The sequence below is a fragment of the Microtus pennsylvanicus genome, chromosome 5 (genome assembly GCF_037038515.1).
Source record: "Microtus pennsylvanicus isolate mMicPen1 chromosome 5, mMicPen1.hap1, whole genome shotgun sequence".
Lineage (NCBI taxonomy): Eukaryota > Metazoa > Chordata > Mammalia > Rodentia > Cricetidae > Microtus > Microtus pennsylvanicus.
The window spans coordinates 125,447,650-125,462,616 of NC_134583.1; the positions used below are offsets into that span (position 1 = coordinate 125,447,650).

At 50.5% G+C, this 14,967-nt stretch overlaps 1 protein-coding gene across 1 annotated transcript in view; it reads left to right on the plus strand.

The window, feature by feature from the left end:
* Positions 1-14,967, plus strand: part of Cnnm2 (cyclin and CBS domain divalent metal cation transport mediator 2) — a 127,731-nt gene that overhangs the window by 101,551 nt on the left and 11,213 nt on the right. Inside the window, exons 5-6 of the mRNA XM_075974310.1 lie at positions 7,249-7,342; positions 12,569-12,634. Coding sequence (XP_075830425.1) covers positions 7,249-7,342; positions 12,569-12,634 — 160 coding nt within the window. The remainder of the gene's footprint in view (positions 1-7,248; positions 7,343-12,568; positions 12,635-14,967) is intronic.

Genomic DNA, 14,967 nt, shown 5'->3' on the forward strand with positions numbered 1-14,967 from the left:
GCTAGCGTATAGTGCAGTAATATATACTGTGTGCTAGTGTATATTAGAGTAATATATACTGTGTCCTAGCGTATAGTACAGTAATACATACTGTGTGCTAGCGTATAGTGCAGTAATATATACTGTGTGCTAGTGTATAGTGCAGTAATATATACTGTGTGCTAGTGTATATTAGAGTAATATATACTGTGTGCTAGCGTATAGTGCAGTAATATATACTGTGTGCTAGCGTATAGTGCAATAATATATACTGGGTCCTAGCATATAGTGCAATAATATATACTGGGTCCTCGTGTGTAGTACAGTAAATAAAGTCAAGTTTCATAAAACTACCTAGGTAGATGATGATGAAGGAATAAAATACTGCACAGTGGTGTGCTAGGATGCACCCATTGGTAGGATGCCCACCTTCATGCTAAAGCACCGGGTTTGACCCCAGCACTGCTTAGGAGAGTGTGGTAGTGCACACCTATAATCCCCGCATTGAAGAAGTAGAGGCAGGAGGATCAGTAATCCTAGGTCACCCTTGGCTACATATTGAGTTTGAGGCCAGCCTGAATTGTGTGAGCCCTTACCTTTTTGTCTTTTTTTTTTTTTTCCTGAAGCTGAGGACCGAACCCAGGGCCTTGTGCTTGCTAGGCAAGCGCTCTACCACTGAGTTAAATCCCCAACCCCTGAGCCCTTGCCCTTTTTGTTTTGTTTTGTTTTGTTTTCGAGACAGGGTTTCTCTGTGGTTTTGGAGCCTGTCCTGGGACTAGCTCTTGTAGACCAGGCTGGCCTAGAACTCACAGAGATCCGCCTGCCTCTGTCTCCCGAGTGCTGGGAATAAAGGCGTGCACCACCACCGCCCGGCAAACCCTTGCCTTTTTAAAAAAGAAAAAAGTCTTTGAAATATGTAATTAAACTTTTAGTTTCCAACTTGAAGTAGCATTATATACTTTTATGTATATAATTATGTAATAAATACACAATTGAAAAGATTAGTGAATATAATATCTTCTAGTTTGTGTGAAATTTCACTGTTCTTCCACAGAAACTTACACACAGAGCTCTGGGAATCCACCGCTGTATTGTCCCACACCTTGCAGGTTATAGATATGTATAGCTGCACCTGGCCTCTGTTGGGGTTGGGGGTCAAATCCAGGTCCATATGCCTGCTGGCATGCTCTTTACCCACTGAGCCACTTTCCCAGATTCTCTATTTATTCTTTGTTACAAATTGTTATCTCAAGCCAGGCGGCGGTGGCTTACGCCTTTAAGCCCAGCACTCAGGAGGCAGAGGCAGGCTGATTTCTGTGAGTTCAAGGCCAGCCTGGTTCCAGGACAGGCTCCAAAGCTACAGAGAAACCCTCTCTCAAAATACCAAAACCAAAACCAAACCCAAATTACCATCTCAACTATGTGTCCAGAGTGACGGACCTCACGGCATTCCTGCTTGTGAATGTCCGTGTTTCGGCTCTTTCCATCTTCAGGGAGCGCCCACTGGCCTCTTCTCAGCCCGCTGGCCTCCTCCCCCATTCTTCTCTGTTCACATTGTAGTTTTGTTTGCTTCTACATATGACAGGAAGCATTTTCCCCAAGTAAATTCATAAATAATATAATTTGTTTTATTTTCCAAGGCAGGATTTCTCTATGTAGCCCTGGCTGTCCTGAAACACACTCCATAGATCAAGTTAACCGCAAACGCAGAGATCCTCCTGCCTCGGTCTCCTGCAGGCTAGGATTGAAGGCCTCCACCCCCGGCAAATAATGTAATTTTTAAAATAAAAAAATAAATGACAAACAGAAAAGGGGCTTATAAATAGAGTGTAGTCCCTAAACTGACAGTCTCAGCCGTTTACAGTACTGTCCATGAAAACAAACAGCAAATCCATTATAAAATGGTAGAAATTGCTCGCATGTCAAAAGATGGCCAGGTCTGAGTTGATAACATGAGGGAGCATTATGTAGTAAAGAAGCATAAACAACTGTCAAGCTGGAGAGACGGCTTAGCATTTAGAGCACTGGCTGTTCTTGCAGAGGACCCAGATTTGGTTCCCAGCACCCACATGGCAGCCCCAGTTCCAGGGGATCCAATGCCTTCTTCTGGCCTCCGTGGACGTGCATGTGGTGTGCCTACAGGCAACAGAATAAATCTAACAAGTTGATTGTGTGTGAACAGTCATTGTAACTGCTGGACATGGCTTTCCTGCTCAAAGGCAAGAGGAGCCAGATCACTGTCTTTGTGGGGCTGCTGGTCTTCTGAGGAGTAGCAGATTTAATGAGCCAATGAGAAGAGTGCCCTGCCCTTCCCAGTCCTGTCTCTGGGGGCATAGTGGACAGGAACTTTCTCACTCTTGCTGCTCATTTCATCTGTAAATTCATGCCCTCTCTTCTCCTTTTTTCTTTTTCAGCTGCTCCAGTCCTACTTTTAAAAGCTTCTGGTACAGATTTCAAAGATAATTTTTGCCCTAAAATAGGTTTACTCTTTCAGATTAGAATTTAAAACTAAGCGTGTGATTAGCCCCACTTGTCCAGTATAGTAAAGGCCTGCTCTACCTTAAGCACACCTGAGCCTCTGATCCTGGGTGACTGACCTCTGTGTTCCTTGGCTGCAGGTGTGCTACCCTGAATATTCTCACGGTAGCACTGCTGTTTAATCTGCAGTGGGCATGCCTGACCTGTCTCTGTGAGGTCACTGCCTTCTATTCTGTCCTGTGCCGGAAGCATGCAGGGTCTTGGTAAATGCAGATCCCGATGGTCTTGGTTTCTGACAAGCTCCTGCTGGCGCAGAAGCCAGGCCTAGCCACTGCCGCTTGGCTCCAGTATGATGTAAGCACCCAGGCAAAGGGTCCACCAGAGGATGAAAATGTGTACAATTAATACCTGGCCACCAGTTTTTTAAAAGTATACATTCTGAAGTGAACTTTTTTTTTCTGGATTTTTTGAGACAGGGTTTCTCTGTAGCTTTTGGTTCCTGTCCTGGAACTTGCTCTTGTAGACCAGGCTGGCCGCAAACTCACAGAGATCCAGCTGCCTCTGCCTCCCGAGTGCTGGGATTAAAAGCATGCACCACCACCACCAGGCTTCATGTGTTACTTTCTATAATATGGGCACTATTTTTCTTTTCTGCCAAAACTGTGTGGGGTCAGAAGATAGCCCGCAGGGCTGGTCTCATCCTCATCATGTGGATCCTAGGACTCAAACTTGAGCGGTCAGGCTTGGCCACAGCCACCTTTGCCTGCTGAGCCATCTTTCCAGCCCTATTGTCTTTATTCTGTATTTGTTTGTTTGTTGGGAGTTTCAGTGTATGCCCTGTATTTTAATCATGCTCCACCCCCCTCCTCCACTTTCTGTCAGGCTTTTTAATCTGTTGTCGTTTTGTAAGTAGCTCTGAGCATGGCTGTAGCACTGTCACCAGTAGGAGACGAGAATGGTTGTAGGACATTTTCACAGAGCAATTCATGTTTAGTCTGAAGGAATGTTTGTTGAAACCACATTTTCTAAATTGGAGGGACAGGTAAAATAAGCGGTCTTTTCTGAAATGATGGCAGTAGTAGACGATGAGATAAAGAATGTGCTGGCTCTTACCTGCTGCCAGTTCTCGGAGCCATAGGCGTGGGAGGCACTGCTTAGTGTGTCCACAAAGCTGACGGTTGAGACTCCAGCAGCCGAGAGGAGAGTCGGCAGTATGCTCTACCCCACCTGGTGCCTGCCCAGAAGGATGTAGGGGGTGGCTGTGGCCTTGGGTGTGGGTGTGGAATCTCTCTGTAACCATCCTTAATTAGTCAGAAGACCTGACCTTGTGCCTTTGTGGGCGTATTTTGGAGACCAGAAAACAGTTTCTAGATCTGGGGCCATTGCTCTCAAACAGCTAAAACACGAAACTCCAAACCTTGCATATTCCTAAAGTTACCTGAAAAGCTTCTATCTCCTACCCAGTTCACACCCTCATACTGATCACCCAGTTCACACCCTCATACTGATCACCCAGTTCACACCTTCATACTGATCACCCAGTTCTCACCTCATATGGATTACCCAGTTTACACCTCATTCGGGTCACCCAGTTCACACCTCATACAGATCACCCAGTTCAAACCCTCATACAGATTACCCAGTTCACACCTCATACTGATTACTCAGTTCACAACTCACATGGATTACCCAGTTCACACCCTCATAAGAATTACCCAGTTCACACCTCATACAGATCACCCAGTTCAAACCCTCATACTGATCACCCTGATCATACCTCATACTGACTGCCTGGGCATGGGAGCTGGAGCCAGCCTTTGGGACCTTGTGCTCCTAAGGTTACCAGGTGAAGCTCCCAGCCATCACAAAATCCTTTTCTGTTGTCGGTCTCTGCTTCCTTCCTGAGAGGCAGACCCCGGGCTTGTTTCCACAGTATGGTTCTGGTAGGTTCTGATGGTTGATCACAAAGTGGGAACTCACTCCATGTGCAGAGACGCAGAACACAGACTATGTGGTTCATGAAACAACCCAGAACACACGGTGGAAGAAGTCTGGGAGGCTGTGGTTTGACTGCGCGGTTCAGCCAAGAGGCTTGCTGCAGCCATCCCTAAGGTAGTGTGTGTCAGCGCTGTGCACACCAAGGCTCTTTAGGATGAGACTGTCATGGCGCCTGAGCCCCTGGGTGCTCCCAGCTTTACCTTCTCTAAAGTCACCTCTGTCCCTGCCATCACTTCCTTTTCTTTTCCTGTGAAGGGCCACCCTTCACAGAGCCCTCAACCTTCTTCCCTCTCCTCAGCCGTTGCCTGCTGCGGAAAGTTGTCCTCCTTTCTCAGCTCTTCTGCTCGCCCCCCAGGGCACCCATCTTTGAGGCAGTTAAGCACACCCTTCTACTGGACTTGCTCCCGCTTCCTCCCTCCGTGGCTTTCCTCAGCAGAACACACTAACGTGGACGGGGCTGTCTTCCTGAACCCTGTTCCTCTGCAAAAGCAGCCTTAGCCTCGTCCCAGGAGCTCTGTGGCCTTGCCTGTCTGTTAACCCTTTCTTTATACCAGGGTCAGCCAGATCTGCCCATCCTTAGGCTTCCTGCAGAAAGCATGTCCTCATGGTAGAATAGAAGGTAAATGTGTCTCTTGGAATTCTGCTTGTGTGTGTGTGTGTGTGTGTGTGTGTGCTTGTGCGCGCGTGCACCATGTTCATGTCCTTGCATGCAGGCATGCATGCATGGTGGTGCCTGTGGAGGCCAAAGGCATTTTCTGTTATTTTTTTCCACCTTGTCTTTTGAGGCAGGATTTCTCACTGAACCCAGAGCTCATCGATTGGCTAAGATGACTGGCCAGTGAGCTCCAAAGATCCCCTTGTGTCAATCCCCACCAAGCGCTAGGGGTTGAGATGCGGTTGGCACTTGTCTCTTACATTGTACTAGAGATCCAAACCTGGGTCCCCATGCTTTGGCAGGCCTTTTACCTACCAAGGCAGCTCCTCAGCCCCCACTTTTGGCAGTATTTTCTGCGCAGACCTACCAAGCTGGCCTTGAACTTGAACTCCCCACCTCTGCCTCTTGAGTGCTAGGCCTTCAGGCTTGTGCTGCCATGCCTGCCCATAATCCATACGATTGTGTCTCTTCTTCATGGCATGCTTGTTTGAAAACTTCTGTAACTAGTTTTCTGGGCTGCTTTCTACCCCCTGGAACATAGCTCAGAGGATGAGAGCTGGCTCCCCAGGCTCACAGCACCTCCTTGTAGGGAGGGCCTGGCTGCATGGCTAGGAAACTTTTATACTTGCTCCTTTGCAGGTTGCTTTAAAATTATAGGTTGGAAGGCGGGGAGGGCAGCCGAGCAGTGGGGCACTGCCTGGCATGCACAGGGGAGGGTTACAGCTGCAAGCACCACACAGACAAACGTTGATCTATATATTTTTTTAATTTTTTTTATTAGTTTGTATCGAGATATATATTTTTCTCTGCTCCCCTTCCTTCATCTGCCCTTTCCTATGGTCCCCATGCTTCCAATTTACTCAGGATATCTTGTCTTTTTCTACTTCCCATATAGATTAGATCCATGTATGTCTCCCTTGGGGTCCTCTTTGTTGTCTAGTTTCTCTGGGATTATGAATTGTAGGCTGGTTTTTCTTTGCTTTATGTCTAAAAGCCACTTATGAGTGAGTACATATGATATTTGTCTTTCTGGGTCTGGGATATCTCACTCAATATGATGTTTTCTAGATCCATCCGTTTGCTCACAAATTAAGTGATCTGTATTTTAGGTTCCTTTTGTATACCAGGAGTTGGTTGTGACGAGGCAAGCTAGTATTTCCATGAGGTGAAGAGAGGCTTAGGTGGGGTTCTGAAGATGTGAGGTGCAAAAGGAGGGTCTCCCTAAATCCAGAATGAAATGCACTATAGGAGGAGGTCTTCTGGGTACCGGAGTTCACACGAGTGGGGTGTAGGTGTTGAGAGGCTTTCCCAGCTCCTCCTCCCCAGGCTGTAGGAGGGACCAGCTGTGCCTGCCTCCTCCTCCTCACTCTCTTTTGATAGTCTCATGTAGTCCAGAATGATTTTGGACTCCTCATCCTGTTGCCTCTTACTACCCAAGTCCTGGGATTACAGGCATGTGCCACCACGCCCAGTTTAATACTTCCTTTTCAGCAGTGGTAGCTTGCTGTTTGCCCCTTGCACAGAATGTCGTGGGGGAGGTGATGGGGTGATGTGAACAAGATACCCAGGCCGGAACAGGCTGCTGAGGACCTCAGGGCTGGTGGTCACCCCTCAGGCTGCAGGGATGGAAGAGGCGATGGGGGAGAAGAGGTCTCAGGCTGGAGCAGGAGAGGAGTTTGTTCAGATGGGGAAGACTCTCTCAGGCTGCTTCCCCAGCAGTGCCCTCAGAGAGCCCGGCAAGGTGTCTGCTCAGATGCCCAGGTCCCTGGACCAGTTCACACCCCTGTTCCATGGACACATGGTGTGCTGACCCTGCTCCTGCTGCTTCCCAGCTCCGGCTTCTCCTGGGGCAGCCAGAAGAGTCTCCCCAGCATTTGTCACGCCAATTGTATTACTGAGGGCGCTCGAAGAGCTGGGGACATGGGGACAACGTTAAGTGAACCCACAGACACTGACCTTTTTATTGTTACTTCCAACATTCAGTCAAGTCCAGTTTTCTAGTTGAAATGAGTATACCCTCCCTTTTATTTCTCAAAGCTTTGTCTTCTTGGGATTGTGGGAGTGGAGTTTGGATAAACCCAGGAAGAACTAGTTTTCTGTGCAAATCACACTGAAAGTCCTCCCGTTTCTTCCCGCAGGGGAAAGTGGAAGTAGAAGCTGGGAAAGAAGGTATGAAGTTTGAAGCAAGTGCTTTTTCATACTATGGTGTAATGGCCCTCACAGCCTCTCCAGGTGAGTGCTTCCAGCCTCGTAGCACAGGACCACTGCAGGAAGATGCAACCCTCCTCCCATCGGTCCTCCTCCCTCAGTCCTCCTCCCGACAGTCCTCCTCCCTCAGTCCTCCTCCTCAGTGTCAGTCCTCCTCCCTCAGTCCTCCTCCTCAGTGTCAGTCCTCCTCCTCAGTGTCAGTCCTCCTTCAGTCCTCCTCCCTCAGTGTCAGTCCTCCTCCTCAGTGTCAGTCCTCCTCCCTCAGTGTCAGTCCTCCTCCCTCAGTGTCAGTCCTCCTCAGTGTCAGTCCTCCTCCTCAGTGTCAGTCCTCCTCCTCAGTGTCAGTCCTCCTCCTCAGTGTCAGTCCTCCTCCCTCAGTGTCAGTCCTCCTCCCTCAGTGTCAGTCCTCCTCCCTCAGTGTCAGTCCTCCTCCCTCAGTCCTCCTCCCTCAGTGTCAGTCCTCCTCCTCAGTGTCAGTCCTCCTCCTCAGTGTCAGTCCTCCTCCCTCAGTGTCAGTCCTCCTCCCTCAGTGTCAGTCCTCCTCCCTCAGTGTCAGTCCTCCTCCTCAGTGTCAGTCCTCCTCCTCAGTGTCAGTCCTCCTCCTCAGTGTCAGTCCTCCTCCCTCAGTGTCAGTCCTCCTCCCTCAGTGTCAGTCCTCCTCCCTCAGTGTCAGTCCTCCTCCTCAGTGTCAGTCCTCCTCAGTGTCAGTCCTCCTCCCTCAGTGTCAGTCCTCCTCCCTCAGTGTCAGTCCTCCTCCCTCAGTGTCAGTCCTCCTCCCTCAGTGTCAGTCCTCCTCCCTCAGTGTCAGTCCTCCTCCCTCAGTGTCAGTCCTCCTCCCTCAGTGTCAGTCCTCCTCCCTCAGTGTCAGTCCTCCTCCCTCAGTGTCAGTCCTCCTCCCTCAGTGTCAGTCCTCCTCCCTCAGTGTCAGTCCTCCTCCCTCAGTGTCAGTCCTCCTCCCTCAGTGTCAGTCCTCCTCCCTCAGTGTCAGTCCTCCTCCCTCAGTGTCAGTCCTCCTCCCTCAGTGTCAGTCCTCCTCCCTCAGTGTCAGTCCTCCTCCCTCAGTGTCAGTCCTCCTCCCTCAGTGTCAGTCCTCCTCCCTCAGTGTCAGTCCTCCTCCCTCAGTGTCAGTCCTCCTCCCTCAGTGTCAGTCCTCCTCCCTCAGTGTCAGTCCTCCTCCCTCAGTGTCAGTCCTCCTCCTCAGTGTCAGTCCTCCTCCTCAGTGTCAGTCCTCCTCCTCAGTGTCAGTCCTCCTCCTCAGTGTCAGTCCTCCTCCCTCAGTGTCAGTCCTCCTCCCTCAGTGTCAGTCCTCCTCCCTCAGTGTCAGTCCTCCTCCCTCAGTCCTCCTCCCTCAGTGTCAGTCCTCCTCCCTCAGTGTCAGTCCTCCTCCTCAGTGTCAGTCCTCCTCCTCAGTGTCAGTCCTCCTCCTCAGTGTCAGTCCTCCTCCCTCAGTGTCAGTCCTCCTCCCTCAGTGTCAGTCCTCCTCCCTCAGTGTCAGTCCTCCTCCCTCAGTCCTCCTCCCTCAGTGTCAGTCCTCCTCCCTCAGTGTCAGTCCTCCTCCCTCAGTGTCAGTCCTCCTCCCTCAGTCCTCCTCCTCAGTGTCAGTCCTCCTCCCTCAGTCCTCCTCCTCAGTGTCAGTCCTCCTCCTCAGTGTCAGTCCTCCTCCTCAGTGTCAGTCCTCCTCCCTCAGTCCTCCTCCTCAGTGTCAGTCCTCCTCCTCAGTGTCAGTCCTCCTCCCTCAGTGTCAGTCCTCCTCCCTCAGTGTCAGTCCTCCTCCCTCAGTGTCAGTCCTCCTCCCTCAGTGTCAGTCCTCCTCCCTCAGTGTCAGTCCTCCTCCCTCAGTGTCAGTCCTCCTCCTCAGTGTCAGTCCTCCTCAGTGTCAGTCCTCCTCCTCAGTGTCAGTCCTCCTCCTCAGTGTCAGTCCTCCTCCCTCAGTGTCAGTCCTCCTCCCTCAGTGTCAGTCCTCCTCCCTCAGTGTCAGTCCTCCTCCTCCTCAGTGTCAGTCCTCCTCCCTCAGTGTCAGTCCTCCTCCCTCAGTGTCAGTCCTCCCGTCAGTCCTTCCCGTGCCCTGCTGGCCTGTGTGCTCTACTCTAACTTGTCATCGATGAGCCCTAGAGACAGAAGCTGTGCACGTAGATACCTCCACAGGTTTCCATGCAGCGAACAGAGCTGTGCAGACCTAAGGCCCTCTCACCCTTCTGCGTCACTGCCCCCCCCCCTTTGAACTGTGTGAATGGAACTACGAGGAATGGAGCGGGTTGAGTTTGTCTCCCCCTCCAGTGCTGCGGTCATGTTCTGTGTGGTGCTTCCCTGTGTGAACACAGAGCACCGCACTTGCCTGACAAAGGAAGGAAGGTTTTTATCAGGTGATGGTTGTGCGATAGTCACGGCAGAGAGACTATGGTGGCAGGAGCATGAGGCAGCTGTGACATTGGGTCCACAGGAAGCAGGAAGGATGGATGCTGTGCCCAGCTCACCCTCTTGATCAGTCTAGGACATCAGGCTATGGAAGACATCCCCACACTTGAGTTTGTGTCTTCTCCATCCAGCTACATCTCCCTGGAAGTGCGTTTCCATGGTGACTGTAAACCCTTAGACCAGCCATGGAGGGCTGTTTCCTGTGAAAACTATCTTCTAGTGGGTGTGCACACTGGGGTCTGTTGAGTTGCTGCTCAGCTTCAGCACTTCCTACAAGTTCAGTATTTCCCAGGGTATCCCCTGTGGGGTGTGCTCCCTATCTCCACCCACCCAGGGTGTCCCCTGTGGGACGTGCTCCCTATCTCCACCCACCCAGGGTATCCCCTGCCCGTCATGGGACGTGCTCCCTATCCCCACCCACCCAGAGTGTCCCCTGTGGGACGTGCTCCCTATCCCCACCCACCCAGGGTGTCCCCTGTGCAGCTTAAGAAGCGTCCACCCTGAGTCTAAGCTGTACATCATAGCTATTCTGGGGGTTTTCTGCTGCATCTTCCTGAGGATGAAGGAGTTTGCTGGTGTTTGTGGTGTGTGGGTATGCCATGGAAAATTAAGTTCTCTGAGATTCTAGGGTGCCTGAAAGGTGACCTGCCCCAGCAGGAGTATCTTCACCCAACTCTGCTGTGCTCCCAAGCCCTCTGGCTCTTGCTACTCCACTGCTTGCCTTCTCTGGCCAGGAGCAGGTCAAGCAGGTAAACAGAGGTGCTGGAGTGCCACCTTGTGGCCAAAATATAAAAGAGCATCCTGTACAAGGAAACCTTCACAAAGCCCAAAGCTAACCTTAACCCACCTTACCGGGAGACTGTCAGACTGAAAAACTCCTTCAGGGAAGTTTGTCTCTGTGACACTGGTCTTCCCTGTTGTCCCACTCGGCAGTGTGGCAGACTTAAGGATGTCACCATCAGAAAGAAAGCCACTAACATCCAGATCCCTCGCTGTCCTGTGCGGGTTTCACAGTCCTAAGGGCACGCTGTCCCCACATGTGAATGTGGGTCTGTGTGAGCATTCCTACTAGGTCTTTGTTGTGAATTTGGGGTCTCCATTTCCACCGCTCGGTGACCTGGAGAGGGGTTTGTGACTGGGCGTAGATAGACCCGAGTCACGGCCCGAGATGCAGGCTGTATGACATTGAGAAAAGACCTTTGGTGCCCTGTAGCTGGATGGGTTACTATGTATACAGTGTGCTGTGACCCTTAAAATGGATTTCAGAAGGTGGGGGCAGGAAGAGCGCTACAAGTTCCCAGTCAGTGTTGTCTGCTTTGTGAGCTTTAAGCCGTAGGTCTACATAGCAAGGCCTTGTCTCAAAAACAACAGCACAGCCACAAGAGGAGATGCTACGTCACAGAAAGGCATTTGTGCGGAGACTGCCCTAGGACTACTTGCCTCCAGTTAGCCCAGGTTCGCGACCCACACCTACAAGGTGGCCCTGGAAAGAAATGAGAGCAAAACATCTTTGCTGATTTCTGGAGAGTTAAGCCTAAACCCTAGCCCAGCGCATATTGAACCATAGTGTAAGGGAAATCTCACTCAGAAAATGTCAGCAAAAAGGCCGGGGTGATGGCCATACCTCTAGTGCCAGCACGTGGGAAAGGCTGTGGGAGGACCAGAGTTTTAGGCTAGTCTGAGCTATGCAGTGAGTTTGAGGCCAGCCCCAGACTACAAGATACGTTTCAAACTAACCAAAACAGTAACAACAAAAGCCAGCAAAGAGCTCACACCTCACCAGAAAGCCCTCACCGTTCATGTCAAAGGCCTCTATGTACTGAACCTCATGACTGGGCTCTGGGGGCTGTGTATCCATCGAGATGTGCAGTTAGCACAGGTTTGCCACATTAAGATCTGCCTGGGTCTGATCAAGTTGTGGCCCTGGTGAAATGATACCAGCAGGAAAAGGCCATTGCCGCCAAGACTTGGGACTTGAGTTTAATTCCAAGATTCACATGGTGGGAAGAAAATCTGGCTCCTCCAAGTTTCCTCTGTTCTCCACATATGTTCCATGTGCATTGAGCACAGGTACGCAAAGAAGAGTGTTCGTAAGCTGTTCACCAGGAAAACAGAAGCAGAAAGATTCTCTAAGTTTGAGCCCAGTCTGGCCTACACAGCAAGTTTTAGGCCAGCCAGGGCTATATGTTGAGACCTTGTCTCAAAACAAAGAAATGCAAAGAAGCCTGTGATCTGGGCAAAGCCTGCAGCCCTTGGTTCTCAGGACTGTGGAAAGGCATGTCCCACCCACCACGGCCTGCCCTCCGGGGTTTCCCTGTGGTGGGGCTCGTCTCCTGACTGAGTGAGCAGCTAGGAGCCTCACCTCTGCCTGCCTATACATTTGCCTCTGCTTTGAAACCTGAAATCATTCCAAGCAATTCAAACACCAGGCCAAAATTCTGAAACCAAGAATAGCAGGGAGTTGGGTAACTGAGGGCTCACAAGGTTCCCTGGTGAATGCTGGGTGAGGCTTCGGCCTCTTCTTAGGGCCTGCACCAGTTGCTCCTGCGGTTGTATGTGGCTAGTGTGACTTGGGCCTTGAGAAAGGCTTTTCTGGGGGCTGTGGACCCCATTTGGGTATTGGGGGTTTCAGAACTTTTTAGAAGAGAGCATACTCCCTGCCTTGCTCTTCCTGGAAAGTCACTTGTGTCTCTTCCATTGCACAAGACCACAGGGCTCCGGCACTTCCGGGTGGGATGCTCATGTCAGTGAGATACTGTCCACTCCTGTCCCTTGGATGTGAAGCCCCCCTTCTGACTTCCAATGCCATCTCACCGTGTTTTTCTCCATTTTCAGTTCCTTTGTCCCTGTCCCGAACCTTTGCTGTCAGCAGGACAGAGGTGTTAGCAGCAGGCTCTCCAGGTAATTCTGCATGCTTCCTCTTCGTAACCCCGGGAAAGCCTGGCCACCAGGGCCACACACTCTATTTCCACAACACTTCCTGTTTCCTGCAGCCTGAAAACGCTCAGGTTGCTGACTAAGAGGGGGCTGTCCAGGAAAACATTAGCCACAGAGGGCTGGAAAGGAACTCTAGCCTAGGAACCGTGGTGACCGGGGCACAGAGAGTCACTATGGTGACGGTCCAGTGCTTTCTGCCCATCCAGTCTGCACTGGCCTGGAACACTCAGATCTGCCCCAAGTATTAATCCATCTTCAGCATGTTGTGAGAAGTGGAGTCTGTAGAGACCTGAGGGCCTCAGCCCCCCAACCCTCAGCTGCTCCCAGGGAATCTGTTTGGACAAAATCTTGGGGGAGTATGGGTTTTCTTGGCGAGTGAGAGAAAGACTGCACGCATCCTGCCTTAGGGCACTTGTCCCGGAGCTCACTGGTGTATTTCTGCCTTCCTCAGACAGAGGGCCCTGCCGCTCAGGGCCTTCCTTTGCTCTAGACTTAGTGTCCTGCGCATTCCTGACCAGCTGCAGATTATCTCCCCGCAGGAGAGCGTGGCCGTGCCCAATGTACTCACCGTGCCCATCAACTGCAAAGAAAGGCTTTAATCTTTCTTTAATTAAAGTTGCTTAGCCGTAACTGAGTTTATGGTGAACACCTGTAATCCCAGCATGCGGGAGTCTGAGGCAGTGGAATCAAGGGTTTAAGACTAGCATGAGCTACGTGTATAGGGAGACCCTGTCTCAAAGAGGAAGATTGTTGAGCATCTGTGTTGGGAAATGCAACTTTTCTGTGTTGCTTTTCCCCCATATAGCTTGTAATTTTCAATCTGACTGATGAACTTTATATACGGTCTAACTTCAGCCAAACTCTGGAGTACTCTAGGAGGCGACACTTACCTCAGAAGGAAATTCATTAAGATTCCCTTCTGTCTGCCGTCAGCCAGTGTGGTGGCCCACACGTCTAATCTGTATTTAGAAGGCTGAAGTGCGCAGATTGTCACACGGTCAAGGCCAGCCTGGGCTACATAGTGAGTTTGAGGTCAGAATGGCCACGGAGTAAAACTCTGACTTCAATGATAGCTCAGTTACTGAAATGCTTGCTGTAGGAGGAGGAAGACCTGATCTCCAGTTCCCAAAGCCAGTCTAGTAGTGTGTGTTTAATCCCAACACTGGGGAGGTGGAGACTGCAGGACCCCTGGGCTCACTGGCCAGCCAGCTGAGCCAAATTAGTGGGCCCCAGGTCCCAGAGAATGACACTGCCTTAAAAATAAGTGGACACCCAAGGTTGACCTCTGGCTTCACACACACACACACACACACACACACACACACACACACACACATCATACATGAACACATCCTCTCTCTGCTCTTAGGGTCTGCCATAAGATATTCCCAGTGCCATCTGACTCCAACCAGCCAGCACACACATGCATTTATACTTTTATTTTATTTGTTCATGTTTACTGTTTGTTTAAAAAGTCATAGGGATACTGAAGTTGATGACTCTTGGCCAAAGCCCATTAAAATTTGAATTTTACTTTCTCTGTAGAATTTGAGATTTCTTTGCTATGCCTGCTCCAACTGGTCAGGTATAAACAGCCCTGCCTTGAAGGTCCTGGCCCACAGGCCTGCTGACATTACAGTAACAGCTACTTCATGAGTGGGTGCTAGACTAAGCCAATGACATCTAGCCCCTTCCACAAGGTACCTCTGGTTGCAATGTCTCACTATTGTATCTGCTAATTTGCTGCCGAAACAAAGGATTTCTGGGTAGGATGGATAAAATAAACCAAATCAAAAAGCCAGAAAAACAAAACACAACTATGCTGAAAGGCTTAGCCATTTATTTGGTTTTCAAATAGGGTCTTAGCCTTGGCTGTCCTGGAACTCACTATGCAGACCAGGAAGACCACAAACTCACAGGAATCCCCCTGCCTCTGCATCCTGAGTACTGGGACTAAAGGGGACACAGCCATGCCTAGCTTGAAAGGGTCTTGATTTTGGTTTTGTTTTGTTTTTGAGATGAGGTCTCTTGTAGCCCAGGCTGGCCTCAGACTTGAAGCTGCTGTAGCACTGAGGACGACCTTAAATACAGGCCTCCCTGACTTCACCTCCCCAGCACACGATTGTGGTTAGGTGCCCCCATGCCCAGGTAAGACCAAAGTCTCATCTTTAGCGTTGTCATGAAACCTGAACATGTAAATTTGACAGCAAAACATGAACTTGGGTGGGGCGGCTGCTTCTGCCCCTCTTTGTGGGTTCGGGTCCTCTGTGTCTCACTGTAGCTAAGTTTGAGTGGCC